This window comes from Lolium rigidum, chromosome 7, assembly GCF_022539505.1.
Source record: "Lolium rigidum isolate FL_2022 chromosome 7, APGP_CSIRO_Lrig_0.1, whole genome shotgun sequence".
NCBI classification, from domain to species: Eukaryota; Viridiplantae; Streptophyta; class Magnoliopsida; order Poales; family Poaceae; genus Lolium; species Lolium rigidum.
This window is the reverse complement of record NC_061514.1, coordinates 169,485,792-169,505,469: the sequence shown is the minus strand read 5'-3', so window position 1 is coordinate 169,505,469 and position 19,678 is coordinate 169,485,792. Positions and strand designations below refer to the sequence as shown.

Genomic DNA, 19,678 nt, shown 5'->3' with positions numbered 1-19,678 from the left:
TGTTGTATTCTTCCGTCTCCTCATTACTAGTGGATCTGGTTCAAGTCTGACGCACCTCACTACTGCTGTAGACTCCCACCGAGTTCCACCATATGGGGGGTGGCCGGCCCTGTGGAAAGTCCACTGGGACTCCTCCCCACTCAGGCTGGCCGGTTACGTGACACTTTAGAATCTCCTAGAACCTTCATACTAAGATTATTTTACTGACAATGATTTATCCTATATATGACTCATTCTCCGGACATCACGAGGAGTTCCGTAATGGTCCGGAGAATAAGATTCATATATAGGATGTCATTTTATGTGAATTAAAATGTCGCGGAAGGTTCTATGGAAGGTTCTAGAAGGTTCTAGAAAAGTCCGGAAGAAACCACCAAGGAAGGTGGAGTCCACATGGCCGGCCAACCCTAGTGGGGGAGGAGTCCCAAGTGGACTCCCCCTTAGGGGGCCGGCCACCCCCCCATATGGGAGGTGGAACTCCCACCTTTGGTGGGAGTCCTAGCTTGGCTAGGTTTCCCCTCCTTATGGAAGGTTTTGGTTCGGGTCTTATTCGAAGACTTGGAGACCAACTCTTGGGGATCCACCTATATAATGAGGGGCCAAGGGAGGGGGCCGGCCACCCCAAGACCACAAGCTGGCCGCCCCCCTTGAAGTGGCCAGCCACCCCCTCCAAAACCCTAGCCGCCCCCTCTCCTCCATATCTTCCGCGTAGCTTTAGCGAAGCTCCGCCGAGATTCTCCACCGCCACCGACACCACGCCGTCGTGCTGTCGGATTCAAGAGGAGCTACTACTTCCGCTGCCCGGCCGGAACGGGAGGTGGACGTCGTCTTCATCAACAACCGAACGTGTGACCAAGTACGGAGGTGCTTGCCCGTTCGTGGCGCCGGAACCGATCGTGATCAAGATCTTCTACGCGCTTTTGCAAGAGGCAAGTGAACGTCTACCGCAGCAACAAGAGCCTCATCTTGTAGGCTTTGGAATCTCTTCAAGGGTGAGACTCGATACCCCCTCGTTGCTACCGTCTTCTAGATTGCATCTTGGCTTGGATTGCGTGTTCGCGGTAGGAAATTTTTTGTTTTCTATGCAACGTTATCCTACAGTTGGCTCAAGGATTTTGGATGCATGAGAAGTATTCCCTCTCGATACAAGGTTTAGGCTAGCAAGGTTTATTTGAAACAAACACAAGGATGAACCGGTGCAGCAAAACTCACATAAAAGACATATTGTAAACATTATAAGACTCTACACCGTCTTCCTTGTTGTTCAAACTCAATACTAGAAATTATCTAGACTTTAGAGAGATCAATTATGCAAACCAAATTTTAGCAAGCTCTATGTATTTCTTCATTAATAGGTGCAAAGTATATGATGCAAGAGCTTAAACATGAGCGCAACAATTGCCAAGTATCACATTATCCAAGACATTTTACCAATTACTACATGTAGCATTTTCCGTTTCCAACCATATAACAATGAACGAAGCGGTTTCAACCTTCGCCATGAACATTAAAAGCTAAGAACACATGTGTTCATACGAACCAGCGGAGCGTGTCTCTCTCTCACACAAGCATTTATTCAAACAAAAACAAAAAAATAAAAGCACATAGACGCTCCAAGTAAAGTACATAAGATGTGATGGAATAAAAATATAGTTTCAGGGGAGGAACCTGATAATGTTGTCGATGAAGAAGGGGATGCCTTGGGCATCCCCAAGCTTAGACGCTTGAGTCTTCTTAAAATATGCAGGGTTGAACCACCGGGGCATCCCCAAGCTTAGAGCTTTCACTCTCCTTGATCATATTGTATCATCTCCCTCTCTTGATCCTTGAAAACTTCCTCCACACCAAACTCGAAACAAACTCATTAGAGGGTTAGTGCATAATAAAAATTCACATGTTCAGAGGTGACACAATCATTTTTAACACTTCTGGACATTGCCCAAAGCTACTTGGAAGTCAATGGAACAAAGGAATCCATCCCACATAACAAAAGAGGCAATGCGAATAAAAGGCGAGAATCTGTCAAAACAGAACGAGTCCGTAAAGACGAATTTTATTGAGGCACCAGACTTGCTCAAATGAAAATGCTCAAATTGAATGAAAGTTGCGTACATATCCGAGGATCACTCACGTAAATTGGCAGATTTTTCTGAGCTACCTACGAGAGAGGCAGGTCGAAATTCGTGACAGCAAGAAATCTGTTTCTACGCGATAATCCAAATCTAGTATGAACCTTACTATCAAAGACTTTACTTGGCACAACAATGCAATAAAATTAAGATAAGGAGAGGTTTCTACAGTAGTAACAACTTCCAAGACACAAATACAAAATAAAAATATTCGTAACAAAATAAACACATGGGTTATCTCCCAAGAAGTTCTTTCTTTATAGCCATTAAGATGGGCTCTGCAGTTTTAATGATGCACTCGCAAGAAATAGTAGTTGAAGCAAAAGAGAGCATCAAGAAGCAAATTCAAAACAAATTTAAGTCTAACATGCTTCCTATGCATAGGAATCTTGTAAATAAACAAATTCATGAAGCATGATGCAACAAGCATAAAAAGATAAAACAAGTGTAACTTCAAAAATTTCAGCATATAGAGAGGTGTTTTAGTAACATGAAAACTTCTACAACCATATTTTCCTCTCTCATAATAACTTTCAGTGGCATCATGAACAAATTCAACAATGTAACTATCACATAAAGCATTCTTATCCACATGCATAAAAGTATCATTACTCTCCACATAAGCATAATCAATTTTATTAGTTGTAGTGGGAGCAAATTCAACAAAGTAGCTATCATTATTATTATTCTCATCAAGTGTAGGAGGCATAGTATAATCATAATAAAAAAATTCCTCCATAGTAGGCGGCACCAAAAGACCACTATCATTATAATCATCATATATGGGAGGCAAAGTATCATCAAAGAAAATTTTCTCTTCAATGCATGGGGGACTAAAAAGATCATGAAAACCAGCTTCCCCAAGCTTAGAATTTTCCATATCATTAGCAACAATGGTGTTCAAAGCGTTCATACTAATATGTTCCATAGGTTTTTTAATTTTCGCATCAAACCATCCATGTCTTAAATCAGGAAATAGAATAAGAAGCTCATTGTTGTCCATTATGCCAAACTAGTGTAAACAAGAAACAAAAAGATGCAATTGCGGGATCTAAAGGAAATAGCTTCGAGCACACACACAACGGCAACGAGAAAAATACTTAGTTACACGGGACCGGAGTATGAGAGCCTTTTACCTTTCCTCCCCGGCAACGGTGCCGAGAAAATAGCTTGATGTCTACGGGTGCTTCTATTCTTGTAGACGGTGTTGGGCCTCCAAGAGCGAGAGGTTTGTAGAACAGCGGCAAGTTTCCCTTAAGTGGATCACCCAAGGTTTATCGAACTCGGGGAGGAAGAGGTCAAAGATATCCCTCTCATGCAACCACTGCAACCACAAAGCAAGAAGTCTCTTGTGTCCCCAACACACCTAATAGGTGCACTAGTTCGGCGAAGAGATAGTGAAATACAAGTGGTATGAATGAATATGAGCGGTAGTAACGGTGCCGAGAAAAGTGCTTGTTGGCGTGCGGATGATGGTAGTAATATTGCGGGAAGTAAAGATGCGGTAAAACGGTAAACAAACGGCGATAGCGATATTTAGGAATAAGGACTAGGGATCATACTTTCACTAGTGGACACTCTCAACATTGATCACATAACGAGAATAAATAAATAGATGCTAGACTCTACACCCTCTTGTTGGATGATGAACACCACTAAGCTGTGTAGGATTACACGAACCCTCAATGCCGGAGTTAACAAGCTCCACAATATTCAATGTTCATATTTAAATAACCTTAGAGTGCATAACGAGATCAACATAACCAAACCAAGTACTAACATAGCATGCACACTGTCACCTTCACACTACGAAAGGAGGAATAGATCACATCAATACTATCATAGCAATAGTTAACTTCATAATCTACAATAGATCACAATCATAGCTTACGCCAAGTACTACACGATGCACACACTTGTCACCATTACACCGTGCGGGAGGAATAAACTACTTTAATAACATCACTAGAGTAGCACACGGATAAATTGTGATACAAAACACATTGCAATCATAAAGAGATATAAATAAGCACTTCACTATGCCATTCATAACAACGAATAAGTATTACTGTGAAATATAGCCTAAGAGACCCACACGGTGCACACACTGTCACCTTTACACACGTGGGACAAGGAGTCTCCGGAGATCACATAAGTAAAACCCACTTGACTAGCATAATGACATCTAGATTACAAGCATCATCATATGAATCTCAATCATGTAAGGCAGCTCATGAGATTATTGTATTGAAGCACATAGGAGAGAGATGAACCACATAGCTACCGGTACAGCCCCGGGCCTCGATGGAGAACTACTCCCTCCTCATGGGAGACAGCAGCGTTGATGAAGATGGTGGTGGTGTTGATGGAGAAGCCTTCCGGGGGCACTTCCCCGTCCCGGAACAGAGACTCCTGTCCCCCAGATCTTGGCTTCGCGATGGCGGCGGCTCTGGAAGGTTTTCTCTGGTTTCGTCGAACGTTATAGGGTTTTCGCGACGGAGACCTTAAGTAGGCGGAAGGGCAGCCTCGGAGGGGTCCTGGTGGGGCCACACACTAGGCCGGCGCGGCCAGGGCTTGGGCCGCGCCGCCCTACTGTGTCCCCACCTCGTGGCCCCACTTCGTTTCCCCTTCGGACTTCTGGAAGCTTCGTGGAAAAATAGGACCACGGGCGTTGATTTCGTCCGATTCCGAGAATATTTCCTTACTACGATTTCGGAACCAAAAACAGCGAGAAAACGAGGAGCGGCACTTCGGCATCTCGTCAATAGGTTAGTTCCGGAAAACGCATAATAATGACATAAAGTATGCATAAAACATGTAGATATCATCAATAATGTGGCATGGAACATAAGAAATTATCGATACGTCGGAGACGTATCGGTAATGGCCTCCGCCGCGCCGGTACGGCACTCCGGGCGTCCAAGGAAGCCTCCGGTGCACACGACCACCATCACCCCGGGAGCCACCCCGGCCACCCGACGGGCTCGGAAGGTTTTGGTCGGCGATCGGCGACAGCGGTCTCATCTCGTAGCTCAAAATCCTCCCTCTCTTCATCTTCCTCCACACTATCAATGTGAATGAGAACCTTGTACCGGAGCAACTTCTTGTTCGTAATCCTAGACACTGGCGTCGAGCACCTAGAGTCACCTGAGTTTTCTCTCGCCGGGGAAGGCGTATCATCCCCGGACTCCCAAGGCTCCGGTATCGCCAACACCCTGGCTGGCGGTATCCCTTCCAGGTCCGCCGTCCAGGCAGCAACCTTGAACGCAGACAGGTTCGCACGAGACGCCGTTTCCGACGCCACTTCATCAATGGCGCAAGAAGTTCCCAGGAGCTCCTGCACCACCTCCTTGTCCCAAGCATGGGGTGGAATACCCTCAATCACCAGGTGCACCTTGGACCGCCAAGTCTCCAGCACCGCCTGAGCCTGCCTCGTCCACTTCCTGAGTATCAGTTGTACGCTTCGATGCAGCACCGCCGACCTCGCCGCCGCTCGGTCTCGAAACTCCGCCGTCGCAAACACAATCAGAAAATCCTCCGGCCGGAACGAATGAACGGAGAATCCGTTCCTTGGGATCCCCAATTGAGTCACCAGAGCCTCAAGGACAAACGCGCAGGACACCACGGGCCTTCCCCCACCAACAGACGCAACCATGGCGAAGCGGAGGCGCCTCTCCAGTTCTTGAATCACCGGCGAGCGACGTACCACACACAACTGCGCAGAATCGTCCTCCCCCAGATCACCCGCCGTGGAGCACTCAGCAAGGGAGCGGATGTCACGCCGCCCCAGCCCCGGAGGTGTGGACAGAAGGTTCACCTCAGGCTCGCAAGGCGCCAGCCTTGCTAGCGCCTCCTGCCTGAGGTCAGCTTCCTCCCTGCCCAAACTTGTTCGCCGCGCCAGCTTAGCTAGCGCCTCACGCCGGAGCTCCTCCTCCTCATGACTCGGGCTTCTAGGCCTCTTGCATTCCGCCGCCGGGTGCCCCGCTTGGCTGCAGCGCAAGCAGAGCATGTCAAACGTGCACTCCCACTTCTTGTGTCCCGGGCGGCCGCACTTAAAGCAGCGACCTTGCCAGTCCGGCGAAACCGAGCGCCCCGCAGCCGCCGCTGCGGTAGCACGCCTCTTAGCCTCCCGTTGCGCGGCCTTGCGCCGCCGCCAGAGCGTCTTCAGCGAAGGCCCAACCTCCTGCCAGATCTGACCGCCCTCGGCGCCGGCCGCCAGATCCGCCATCGCCACCGCCGCCACATCCCCCTCGCCCTGCCTCTGCTGCCCTGGGGACACCGAGCGAGAGGAGACGGACGCCGGCGACAGCCCCAACCCAGAGACCACCGGGTGAAGGCTGCAGCTTCCCGACGCCGCAGATCCCGGACTAACTGGCTGCCAGCGCTGGCCTCCGCCGCCGCTAGCACGCCTGCTGCCCGAGCCCGCGGAGAAGGGGCTCACCATGACCGCCGAGAAAACCTACCTTAGCCTTACCTGCACGCCGCTGCCGTTCAGGCAGCCGCCGTCGCGTTGGGCGGGAGCGCTTCTCTCGCTTCTCGCCAGGCTACTAGAATTTGAAAATCGTAATATTTCTATAACTTTTCTATTGCTATGCTTTTTCTATCCTTTAAATCAAAGGAGCCCTCAATCTCCTCTGCTCGTACGGCTCGCCTGCTCTCCTCTGCACATTCTCGCCAGGGCTGGCTATTTCTCCCCAAGCGCGCGACCAGGCCAACTGGCGAGCGACGGTCCCTTGACGAGTAGATCGCCGGCGCCCTCTGCCCTCCTCCCCGACCTCGCCCTCCGCCCGCCGACCTCCTCGCTCGCGAGACCTTCCGAGGCCAGCGACCACACGCGCAGAGAGGACCCCGGCGGCGGCTCAGGTAAGGCCTCCCTCCCCACCCTACCTTCCATGGCGCCTCTCCTCCCTGGCAACCCTCCTCCACGCCCTCCCGCCCGCCCTTGTACCTCGTCCCCCTGGCCGCCCCCCTCCCCGTCCGGTCCTAACCTCAGATCGCGGGGAGGACAAGAACGGCGGCGGCGGCCGACTGGGTGGCGGGGACTACAACCTCGGGCTGGTCGCGCTGTACAACCAGTTTTTTCTCGTCGAGCTCGCCTGAGCCCAGGATCTCGCCGGCTCCATGCTCACCTTGATCGCACTGATCTTCATTCAGTTGTGGACTAGCCCTTAATGTCAGTTAATTTGGAAAACGTAGTTGGAGTTCATACATAGAAAGAACCAGTGCAAGCATATGGTGCAGCTGACCTCGTGGAGGAGCTTGTGGGATACAACAACTCATCCCTCGAACAAGTGTGGCATGACGAGCAGGAGAATTGGAGACATTCCAAATTTCCAAGAAAGAACGAGCTCTATGCATCCAATGAAGGAGAAGAGGATCCACCGTGGCTCTATGCCTTAGAAAGGGAACGGCCGAACCAGAGTTGTACATTGAGACCATCTTCAGATGATCAGGGGTAGTGGTGCCTTCATGAGCTGCTCAATTCCCTGAGTGTACACTGCTGCCTTAGTGTTACCATTTTATTTCTGCACTCTATTTTTGTTTGTACTATACCAAATTATTTCAACAGTCTACGAGCGAGCCTAAAATAGTGGGTTGGAATTATTTTCCATTTTGTGCTATTTTTACGAGGCACAGTTAGTATCCATGTTGTAATTGTTGTTGTTGCTATTTTGTGTCACGTGTGTTGCCACCTTATTTTGAATATTTTAATGCTATTATGTGTGAAAAGTAATATATAAACATTCTACTATATGCATACTGTTTTTCATTGTTGTACATAAGTTCATATTGTCTAAACTCAACAAAATATCCAATTCCACGGTTTGTACATCCAAGCAGAAATTGGAATTGGGTGCCCCACCCTTTGATTCCAATAGCAAATATCATGCACACCCAAACAATAGAATTAGAATTGGTGGCCATTTCCTTTCTGTCTTAGCTTTTGTATTCCATTTCATTTCAATTCGGAAATTCTATGCATTCAAACACAGCGTGAGGAAATGCTAATATATTCTATTTACAGAGCTCTTAGCCTTCAGAAGAAATGGGAGGTGGAGAAAAGCGAGTGGTGTTTGTCACAGTAGGGACTACATGTTTCGATGCTCTTGTCAAGGTGGTGGATTCTGAGGAGGTCAAACAAGCACTGCTGCAGAAAGGTTACACTCACCTTGTGATTCAAATGGGCCGAGGAACATACATGCCAACAGAGGTAACATTTCTCTCCATATTGCAGCCAATTTTCTTGGTGTGGTTTTGTTTAGCAAACTGCACCTTTTAGTCAATGCAGTATTTGTTATCAAAATCGCAATCCATGAGGGGAAACACTGATGATGTTTCGCAATCCCTTCTCTGAAGGGCAATGGGTTTTTGATGGTGCTTGTCAATCCTGAAATGGGCATGGTATCTGATGAACTAACACCTATAACTGCTGATTTGACATCTAGATAGTAGATTGTTCATTACCTGTGGAAAGATATTGCATGAAGATGTTTCTGTGACAAATTGTGGCATCTGAAGAGAGGTGGTCCTAGCTGTTTTGCTTAATCTCCTAATTATCTGAACTTTTCTACTGTTTGGCAGCTAAAACATTCATAACATAGGCATGTTACAACCAAAGCTCTTGGTTCTAACAGCCAATGTTGTTGTAACTATACAATGGCATTGCAAACTCCACAGAAGTGCTTGTTTCCCTGAATCTTCAATAGGCTGATTCTTTTCAACTAGAACAACTGGTCTCTAGATTAAATACTTTCATACATTTGTGTTGGGACAACAAATAAATTTACTCTTCAGTAACTGATAACCTTCGTGCTCGGAGCAACTTGATTGTGCTCTACTGCTATTAACATTAATAATTAATTAAATTTATCTAGTTGGTGTTTCCAGGCCCATGTTGGTTATATGTGGTCTATGGATTGACATTTTGGTGCGAACTGTATGTATGAAGCATGATTTTCATTTATTCTTCTGGAATACAGGCTTCAGGAAATTCAGATCTTCAAGTTGAGCATTTCACTTTTTCACCAAGTATTGCTGACTACATAAGAGAAGCATCCTTGGTCATCAGTCATGCAGGTGATGATCAAATCTCAATAATGGATTTTTTGTTGAGAAAAAGAAAATAGTTGAAGCAGATTAATTTTTTATGGTGAATGCTTGGCGTATATATATATTGGTTGTTCTAATAATATTCTCTGGATGAAATTGTATGCCCTAAGCAACCTCTTATGCACTGATATTTTCGCAACCCTTAAACCTGTAGAAATCTCTTATGGATATATAGTTTCAACCTCAAACTGCTTTTGTGACAAGAATGAATAAGTGCCACAGACTAGCATTTCAAGATATGTCCTTTACTGGGTGGTCGTTGTAGTGAACTGTATGTTTCCTGTGAATATTATGGCAGCTGGAAATGGGTGCCTACTGAATTGCCATTAGTCATTTTCGAGTAGTGATCATGGAATCAGGGCTTATACTTGTTACAGTTGTGTAGTCCCTTGGAATGAAACTTGCTACACTTCAGAGTAAGAGGATTGTGGAAATAATATGCTGTCGGCTGTTGCATTTTAGCGACCTCCACTTTCAGAAAATGCACTCCAAGCAATTGTTCAGTTAACTTATTGCTGACAGGTTCTGGAAGCATATTTGAGACGCTGCGACTGGGCAAACCTCTCATCGTTGTTGTGAATGAAGATCTGATGGACAATCACCAGAGCGAGCTAGCAGATGAACTGGCTGAGAGGAATCACCTTTTCTGTGCCCATCCACAGACGCTGCTGGAGACCATCGAGGCGATGGATCTGAATGTGCTCCAACCTTACACGCCAGGAGAAGCGAAGCCGGTTGTCGCACTGATCAACAAATTTCTTGGCTTTCCTGTCAGTTGATGATAGTCCTTGTTTCCTCTTCATTGAACACAGTTGTGAAGCATGGAGTGATTAGTTGTTGGCTAGCGATATGTGAAAATGACAGATGGGGCGTTGAGCCAAGATCTCAACGACGTGCAGATGTAGTGGATTTCATTTTGTAAGATGCGATTTTAGAATACTGAAATTAAGTAACCACGGAGTCAAGTGCAGAGTTTGTAGTTTTTCATTATTATTAGAGGTCTTCCATGTGAAACCATCGGACGAAACATATTTCGTTTCTAATCAACACAACGAAATTGGCAAATGCTAATGAGTGCATGAGAACATATCTGCTCTGCTAATACCGGAGCTTATGGGGCGCCTGATATTTGGTACCCACTTTTAGAGACTGTGAATGTTTAGAATACCGACGTATCAGGTATTTCCCATGTTAGAACAACATCAGATCTAAACTGAAAACATAGGTTATAAGAGAAAAAAGATCATGTGCGAATAGTAGCTAAGCTGAATTGACATGTGGATCTATTATCATTGTTGGTACTGAATTTGTAGTTTGTTTCTTGAGTTGTGCTTTGATTCTGTATTTGTAACTTTGAAGAATGTAGCATACACCAGGTTCCATGTACTCTGGAGTAGTACTCTCTAAAAATTCTCAATATGTTAACCGAGATCGGGATCACCGCTTACATCACAAGCCTGGACATATCAGATACATTATCTTTTTTTAAGGAACTTGTGAGTTTTATTTATTAGGCAATGATATTCTTACGATCCGCACCAGATTGTGTATTTTTCGACATTTCTATTTTTGTCCGCTCATACCTACATTTCTGTTGGATTTCACCATCGGTTATTGGTTGGAAAGAGCTAAGAACCACAAAGTTTCTGGGAATTAGGGACTGAGAATTGACATGGACACTAATTCACTGAGAATTATTATATTAATTTTTAGTTGACTACCAGACCCTTTAATTGCATCATGATAGCTATGATTTATAACATGGTTTGCAGCTGAAATTTTCTAGGTGCACATGAGGCTGCAACCGACCAAAATGTCTGGACCGTTTGATTGCTTCAAGATCCATGCTAGTAATGAGGTTCCAATTGAGATTATCCTAGTTACACATGAGTTGCCTTCGCACAATATGATTATTGCTTAATTCATGCAATCGTGCTAGTTATAAGAGATTTGATGATATTGCGTGACCCAGTTAACCATAATTAGTCACTCCCAGACACCCCTGGAGGACTCCTCGCTTCCATATCCACACTTGGTCCAAAATATTTACTAGCTTGTACAAAACTATAAATGGAAAAGAAAGATAGACAACTAAAGAATCAAATGCCCACTAATAAGTCAATATATCAAACACCACAAACGCTCATTCTCCCCCTTTCTTCCTCTCACCTAGCTAGAGTTCCCTAGTCGTACCCCCTCTAATACCGGGCCGATCCAAGGCCGCTCCGCCGGATTATCCGGCCGGAGTTGGTTGAGGTGAAGCGCTGGAGTAGCTAGGGCTAATTTAGGTTTAGTTCTTGCCTAGTTTTTGCTTTACCCTTGTGGATCTTGGCGTCATGCCCGTAGGGAGGTGGCGGTGGTGGAGCTCGAGTTGCTCTCTGCTGCCTGCGGTGGTGCTGCAGCTGCTCGTGGTGCTCTGGTGGTCGGAGCCGGAGACGGGCGGCGGCAGAACTCCGACAACCTCTTCAATAAAGCTCTCTTGCTGCTCACCGGATCTGGGCGATTTCGTCTTGGTATCCCCTCTCTCAGGCCACAGTGGTGGTGGAGATGGTGAGGGTGAAAGTGCATGGAGCCCCCATGTGTGGTTTTGGTAATTAATGACAATCCCTATGGACTAATGTTTGCATTGAGTTATATTTGTAGGAGTTGTCCATAGGCAATTCTTGAACCATTTGTTGGCTTCAAGGTTGCAATAAGAAGAAATTGATGAAGGATATCAAGTGTCAAGTATGTCTTGAAGATGAAGATGAAGTGAGCCCTCAAGTTACTTCAAGACATCAATATGATGAAGAATGAAGAATGAAGTGCAAGTTCAAGATTAGCCAACTCGAAGAGTTCATAAGCTTGAAGCTTGCCATGGAGAAATGAAGTGCAAGTTCAAGATGAGCCATCTCGAAGAGATCCTTTGCTTGAGTCTTGCCATCCATATGGTGATCATGGATATGTGAAGATGCGCCGAAGAAGAAGCTCTCCCATGGTGGATTATGGGGGAGCAATCCACATGGTGGTCATGGTTATGTGAAGATGCGCCGAAGAAGAAGCTCTCCCATGGTGGATTATGGGGGAGAAATCCACAAGACTTCGTCAAGCAAGCACAAGCAAGAAAGGCGTTCCATCTTGTTGAGGTCACGATCGTCGTCATCGAGCTCAAGTGGAATGCGCAAGTATAAGGTTTGCTCTTGATAGAGTTTCTTTCTCACCGGTCTCATAGTGTAGTTGGAGACTGGTTTATAGTTTAGTTGCCGTACTATCAAGAGGGCTCTCGAGTGAGTAACTCGATCGTATCGTTCGGAGAGAGCTCAAACCTTTGCATCCTTGCATCATCTTTCTTGGTTGTTATTTGGACCTTATCCATGTGATGTTTTAGAGCTTGTGCTTATTCTCATGACAAGTTCTAGTTCATCGAAAACGGATTTCGCATAGATCACTTGTTGCGTTTTCGAGTTTGATTCAGCATCTTTCTTGGTTGTTATTTGGATCTTATCTATGTGATGATTTAGAGCTTGTTCTTATTCTCATGACAAGCTCTAGTTCATCAAGAATGGTTTTTGCACGGGCAACTTGTTGCATTTTCGAGATTGGAGGTTTTACCGTTATGTCTTTTTTAGATAGGTCAAACCTTTCATCATTTGTTTCTATCCTCAATTGTTGGACTATGATGGTTTCCTGCATGATCTTGTAGATCTTGTTCCTAGCTTCAAAACAAGCCCAAGATCATCAAAATCGGAGTCCGGATGCTAAAGTTATGCCCGTTTTAGTTTTGGTGTTTCTGCAGTTTGCCAGGCCGGATTTTCCGGGCCGGATATTTCGGAAATATCCGGCCCCCTCGAAATCGGCTAAGGACCAGAAGAAAAGCAGCTCTGGACAGGGGCCGGACTTTTGGCCGGATTTTTATCAGGTTTTGTCCCTGAGGCAGGATTATCCGGGGGGGGGCGGATTATCCGGCCCTTACTTAGGCCGGATTATCCGGCCCTAGTTTTGCCCAACGGCTCGATTTCTTGGGGGTATAAATACCCCCTTCTTCCTCCTTGGGCTGTTGCTTCTCTCACTCTCTCTCTCCTCCATTGTTGAACTAGAGAAGCTTGCACTATCTCTCAATCCCTCCATGATTCTTGCCCCCATTTGAGGGAAAAGAGAGAGGAGATCTAGATCTACATATCTACCAATCATATCCATCTCTTTGTGAGTGGAACTCTCTAGATCTTGATCTTGGTGTTCTTTGTGAATTCCTTTGTTCTTCCTCTCTTATTCCCCCAATAGCTTTTGTAGCTTTGTTGGAATTTGAGAGAGAAGGACTTGAGCATCTTTGTGGTGTTCTTGCCATTGCATTTGGTGCATCGGTTTGAGTTCTCCACGGTGATTCGTGGTGGTGAAAGCAAGAAGGTTGTTACTCTTAGGTTCTTGGAACCCTAGACGGATTCTACGCCTTTGTGGCGATTTGTTGGGAGCCTCCAATTAAGTTGTGGATGTGTGCCCCAATCTTTGTGTAAGGCCCGGTTTCCGCCTCGAAGAAAATCCCTTAGTGGAACCGTGACCTAGGCCTTTGTGGCGAGGGTCACCGGAGATTTAGGTGAGGCACCTTCGTGGCGCTCGGTGTGTGGTGTGAGTACCGCATCTTGGGGTGAGGCCTTTGTGGCGTTGGTGTGCATCGAGCAACCACACCTCAAGGTGAGCCTCTTGTGGCGTTCGGGAGCACTAAGCCACCGCACCTCTCCACCGGAGATTAGCACTCGCAAGAGTGTGAACTCCGGGATAAATCATCGTCTCCCGCGTGCCTTTGTTATCTCTATACCCGAGCTCTTTACTTATGCACCTTACCTTGTGATAGCCATCGTGCTTGAAGTTATATATCTTGCTATCACATAGTTGCTTGTATTGCTTAGCATAAGTTTATATATCTTGCTATCACATAGTTGCTTGTATTGCTTAGCATAAGTTTGTATGTCTTTCTATCACATAGTTGCTTGTATTGCTTAGAATAAGTTGTTGGTGGACATAGGTGAACCATAGTATATAGGCTTTGGGCTTGACAAAGTAAACGCTAGTTTTATTCCGCATTTGTTAAGCCCATCTCGTAAAAGTTTTAAACCGCCTATTCACCCCCCCTCTAGGCGACATCCGTGTCCTTTCAATTGGTATCAGAGCAAGGTCTCTCATTCTTAGGCTTCACCGCCTTGAGAGTAAAGATGTCGGTTAGGGGATTAGCGCACAATAACTTGTTTATATTTGATGGCACAAATTATGATCTATGGAAAATTTATGTGCTTAATATTTTGCGTCGGATGTCCCCGGACATGGAGCGATTTCTTGACATGGGTTTTTCTTCTCCTAAGGATCCTCAAAATTTATCTCTTGAGGAGGAGAAAAACTCTTGTCTCGATGCTCTTATTTCTCATGTGTTTTCCATTGTTGTGAGCAATGTAGTTACTTCTTCAATCATGCCTTTTGGGAGCGCTCATGAATTATGGACAAAGCTTCAAGATAAATATGATGTGTCCAATATTATTGAGGATGATTGTATTGCTTCCACTTCCGGCCGTGATGAGTTCTCATCTTCATCCACTTCACCAAAGTGTGGTAAGACACAAGAGGAAACCAAAGATTCTATTGGTCAAGACAAGATCTTGAAAGGAGCCTCAAGTAACTCCTCATCTTTATCTCACGGTCCTCATATATGCCTTATGGCCAAGGGTTCCACGGTACCTCCTACCATGGAACCTAATATGTCTCGTGGTGATAAGGATGAGGATGAATATGAAGAAGAGGATTGGGTTGTCTCTCTACGCGATAAGGGTGAGAGCGTATTCAAGGTTATTTGCAAAGATAAAATTGCTAGCACTCACTTCTTTGAAATCTTGACTACCGCTATTGAGAGCCGAAAACTTATTTGGATGCATGAGAACACCATTGATAAAAAGGGTGCTCTTGAACGAGAGTATGCCAATGATGCGTAGCATCCTTAAAGAATGATCTTGAAGAAGAACAAGATACCGTAGCCTCTCTAGAGGAGCAAGTTGAAACCCTTGAGGTGTCTCAAAATGAAATATTTGCTAAACTCACTAAAGAAAGAGACCATGCTAAAGCTAAATTAAAATTGCTTAAAAATGAAAAGTCCAAAGTTGGTGTTGGTCATGATAAACTTGTTAAGGATCTAGATGATCTAGACAAGGCCCACAAGGCCTTGGAGAGCGAACACTCTATCCTCACCAAGTCATATGAGCAACTACAAGCTTCATATTTAAAAGAGCATGCTATGTTACCCTCTCTTCTTGATATGTCTTGTGATGATGCTTGTGCTACTAACTCTACTTCTTGTGAAGCATCTATCTTGAAGGAGAATGTTGAGCTAAGGGCTCAACTTGATTTGCTAACTAGCAATTATGGGAAATTTGAAGAAAATCATGGAAAGCTTTCTAGCTCCCATGAGTATCTTCTAGCCTCTCATGATAGGCTAAAGTTAGCTCATGAGGCTATCATATCTAAGGCAACACCTTGTGAGCCTCATGTGGGTACTAGCACTACTACTCAAAATGTTATATTGCCATGTGCTAGTCCTAGTAATTCATCCACTCATAATATTGCTAAATCTTGTGATGAATTATCTTCCTTGCCTTCATGCTCTAACAATGAAGGTTCTACTTCCTCTAGTACTTGTGTTGTTACTAACCATGTAGAGGAAATCAAAGAGCTCAAGGCTCAAGTCACTTCTTTGAAGAATGACTTGGTAAAGAGTCATGAAGGGAAATGCAAACTTGACACGATGTTAAGTGTGCAACAATTCCCCAATGATAAGAGTGGACTTGGATTCAAATCCAACAACAAGAACAAGTCCAACAACAACAACAAGAAGAAGAAGAAGGGCCAATTACAAGTCAAAGACCCGGCCAAGATTGTTTGCTTCAAGTGCAAAATTGAAGGGCATCATGTTAGATCTTGCCCTTTGAAGAAGAAGCAAAAAGGGGAGCGGCCTCAAGCTCAAACTCATATTCAACCTCAAGTTGAAGAAATGTCACTTCCCAAGAAGAATCAAGCCAATGCTCCCATTGTGGAGAAATCTAGTGAGAAGAAGGAGAAGAAAAGAACTTGCTACATATGCCGCGAGAAGGGCCACATCTCCTCCTTTTGCACTATTGGTACCTCATCCAACTCTATCACCGTTGATGATGTTTATTCTCTTCGTAAGGATGAGGGTGGCAATGTGTTTGCCAAATTTGTTGGTGCTCAAAGTGGTGTCAAGAAAAAACCATTTGGGTTGCCAAGCCTATTGTGACTAACCTCTTAGGACCCAACTTAGTTGGAGACCAACAATCCAAAACTTGATCAATAGGTGCTTGTTGGAGGGCATTGGAGACTTGGCTACATCATGAAGAATTAAGGGATATTCATCATTTATATTATATCAAGCCAAGTCTTTTGATTATCTTGCTACTATCATATATCCAATGTTCCTCCTTGCGGTAACATGTTCTCAACTCATTTATATTGAAAGTTACTCGCCCCTTTGCATGTGTTAGTTTTGTTCCTAACATGTGTTTTGTATATGTTGTGCTTCCTAATAGTTTTGCTTGAGAAATCAAGTCTATGCATGTTGGGTTGCACACCATGTATTTGTGTTTGTGTTGGAGCCTCTTTGCATCTTGTTGTATCTTATATGGCTCTTATGAGCGATTAATGGACAATCCCATTTTGGGGGAGTGATATTCCCTTCGGAATTTCATGATCCTAAACAATGTGTGTACATGAGGAATATCACTTAGAATTGATATTGCGAGATTATCTAGTCGCTATGTGGTATGTCATCTTCATGAGAAATTCAAATTCTAATGTCCATTAATATCTCTAGTTGGATCTTATTTGCCTCTTGTGAGAATAAATTCCTTATCACATTATGGGGGAGTAATAAGCTTTGTGTATATTACAAGCCTATAAAATGTGAACATTTGAGGTTGTGTCACATAGAATTGATACCGTAAATTATCTCTCTCCTATGTGGCATGTTTGCTCAAACAAGCTCCAATTTGCTTAAATGGCTTCATTGCTAATATCTTTGTGGATCTTATTTGTGAAAGTTTTTCTTGGCATGGTTTTTCACAACGTGTCCCTCAATACATTTTTGGAAAACCATGTGCTTCAAGTCATACTATTAATTGCTTTGCATGTTGGTATGAATACTATTAATTGCTTTGCATGTTGGTATGAATACTATTAATTGCCTTACATGTTGGTATGACTAAATGAAGCTATCAAGAAACTATCTTTGCATGATGGTTACCTCTTATCTTTTACCATATGCTTTGTTCGTTGTAAATATGATCTTATGTATACTTACAAACTACCACCGGGAAATATTTCTTAATACCTCTTGTCCTAGGACAATTGGTAATCAATTATGAGGTAGATATTTATTGATCATATCTACATTGGCTCTTGTATTTATATTGCCTTATTTATTGCCATGAATTTGTTGTGCTTTGACTCCCATGTGTCTTCCTTGCATCTTATGGATCTAAGTTGTCTATTCAAACTTTCTTAGCATTGATAGAAGATATAGGTAGCATGATGATCCTAGTTTTGTGCATTTTGTATTCATATAAAAAATCCTAAATAATGCACCAAACTTGAGGGAGCTCTTCTATATTATTAGAATGCTTAACATCTCTCGATCTTTATCAAAAATTTGGTTTTGGGAGACATAAAATTTTCTGTTTGGTACTTTGTGCCATCATAAAAAGTTTCGAGGGTTTGGTTTATTTGTTGGAACCTTGCTCTCTTGGGAGTTGGTTATCCCATTCCTTTGTGTTTAGGTTTAATTAGCTTCTTATAATGAGATAAGTCTTTGAAGTCAATCTTGTGTTGATTTGATTCTTTGATATAATTTGGACAACCATTGTCTCTTGGTTTATTTGGTGTTTTGTCCAAATTGTATCTTCCTTTGGTTCTTGAAAGTATTGTCCATGCATATTTAATATATGTATATCTTATGGCATGTGTCACTTTCTTTGATCCAATATATAGGGTAAACTCCATCAAATCCTAATTTGGCTAAGATGTGCATGAAATTCAATTTCATATCTATATGCATATAGAATTGTGGAGTTTGTCCTATATGTTGTAGTGTGTCTAACTACTTCGGACCCAATTAGTTTGGGGACCATTTTGTACTTACCTTTGTGTTAGGTACAATGGATATGCATTGAATGCTTGTCTCACTCTTGGAAAGAAGTGGTGACTCAATGGTAACTTGAGGCAAGCTAGGATGGTCAACGAACACATATCTACTACATCCACACCAATGCTATCTTGGTAACAAGTATCTTCTCATGCATACTTTTCTTGTATCCAACCTTATGGTTGCATCTTGGCATGAATCTCTTGATTTGCAAATGTTGTGCTTCTTGCAAAAGTCTTAATGAAACCTCTTTATTGTGAATGTGAGTAATTTGAGATGAGTGCATTTGTTGGGAAGTATTTTAAATCATGCTCATGATTCATCCATCCCAACTATGCCTATCTAGCAATTTTGTTGCATATCAATTCCTCAAGGCTCTCACATGTGCATATAGATGAAAGTGCAAATTTAGTTACTCCTTTTGATATCTTATTTATTTATTGCGTGTTGATTAGTCATGCTAAGCAATATAATTCATTGAAGACTATGATGATGCTTTTTGCTCATCCTTGTAATAGTCTTATAATATGCTTTATCATGCCTTTCACATATCCTCTTGGTTGAGCCTTTTTTTATTATGGTGCCTCTTACTTGTTGCTCAACTATTTGTTTGTTGCAAGTGTTTAGCTTACTTTTCTATCTATGATCTATTACAAATGTTTGTGTTTTAAATGAGGAAGTGAGGATTCCATGTTATGCATATTGTATTCAAATGCAACATTTTATTTTATGCATGTACCTTGGGGAGCTTCCTCGTTTGATTTAGAACACTATCTTGTGGTGATCATTAGAGTTTGATTCACTTGGTATCTTTTGTTTTTGAATGATATTATGGGAGTGATGATTCCATGTTTGTGCACTTTATACTCCAATGCAAATTGTCTAGTTTTGTGCACAAACCTTGTGGAGCTTCCTCATATTATTTAGAGCAATCTTCTTGATCTTATTATAATATCTATCTTTCTTTTGGTATCCTCTTTGTGGTTCATTTGGTTGCTTGCTTCATTTATTGAAGTTTCTTGACTTTGTAATCTTCTTGCAATCTTTGATCCTATCTATAGTGTGATTCCTTCCGAATATTCGTCATTGGATATGTGCATTTGATTCCACTCAAATTATGAGAAATGCACACGCTATGGAGGAACTCTCACTATATTGGCCTTCTAAATTTTTCACTCATTTCGGCAATTGGTGCCAATGGGGGAGAAGTTTGGAGGGTTTAAGGGAATTTGGTTATGTCTTTGCTTTGTGCTTAAGCATGTGCTCTATT

The 19,678-nt window shown here is 43.5% G+C and overlaps 1 protein-coding gene across 1 annotated transcript; it reads left to right on the top strand.

Annotated features, from left to right (window-relative positions):
• Window positions 1-8,125: 8,125 nt before the first annotated feature.
• Window positions 8,126-10,221, top strand: LOC124677845 (UDP-N-acetylglucosamine transferase subunit ALG13 homolog). Its single transcript, XM_047213796.1, has 3 exons — window positions 8,126-8,340; window positions 9,110-9,206; window positions 9,762-10,221. The coding sequence occupies exons 1-3, from the start codon at window positions 8,176-8,178 to the stop codon at window positions 10,016-10,018; spliced, it is 519 nt and encodes a 172-aa protein (XP_047069752.1). The 5' UTR covers window positions 8,126-8,175; the 3' UTR covers window positions 10,019-10,221.
• Window positions 10,222-19,678: the final 9,457 nt, after the last annotated feature.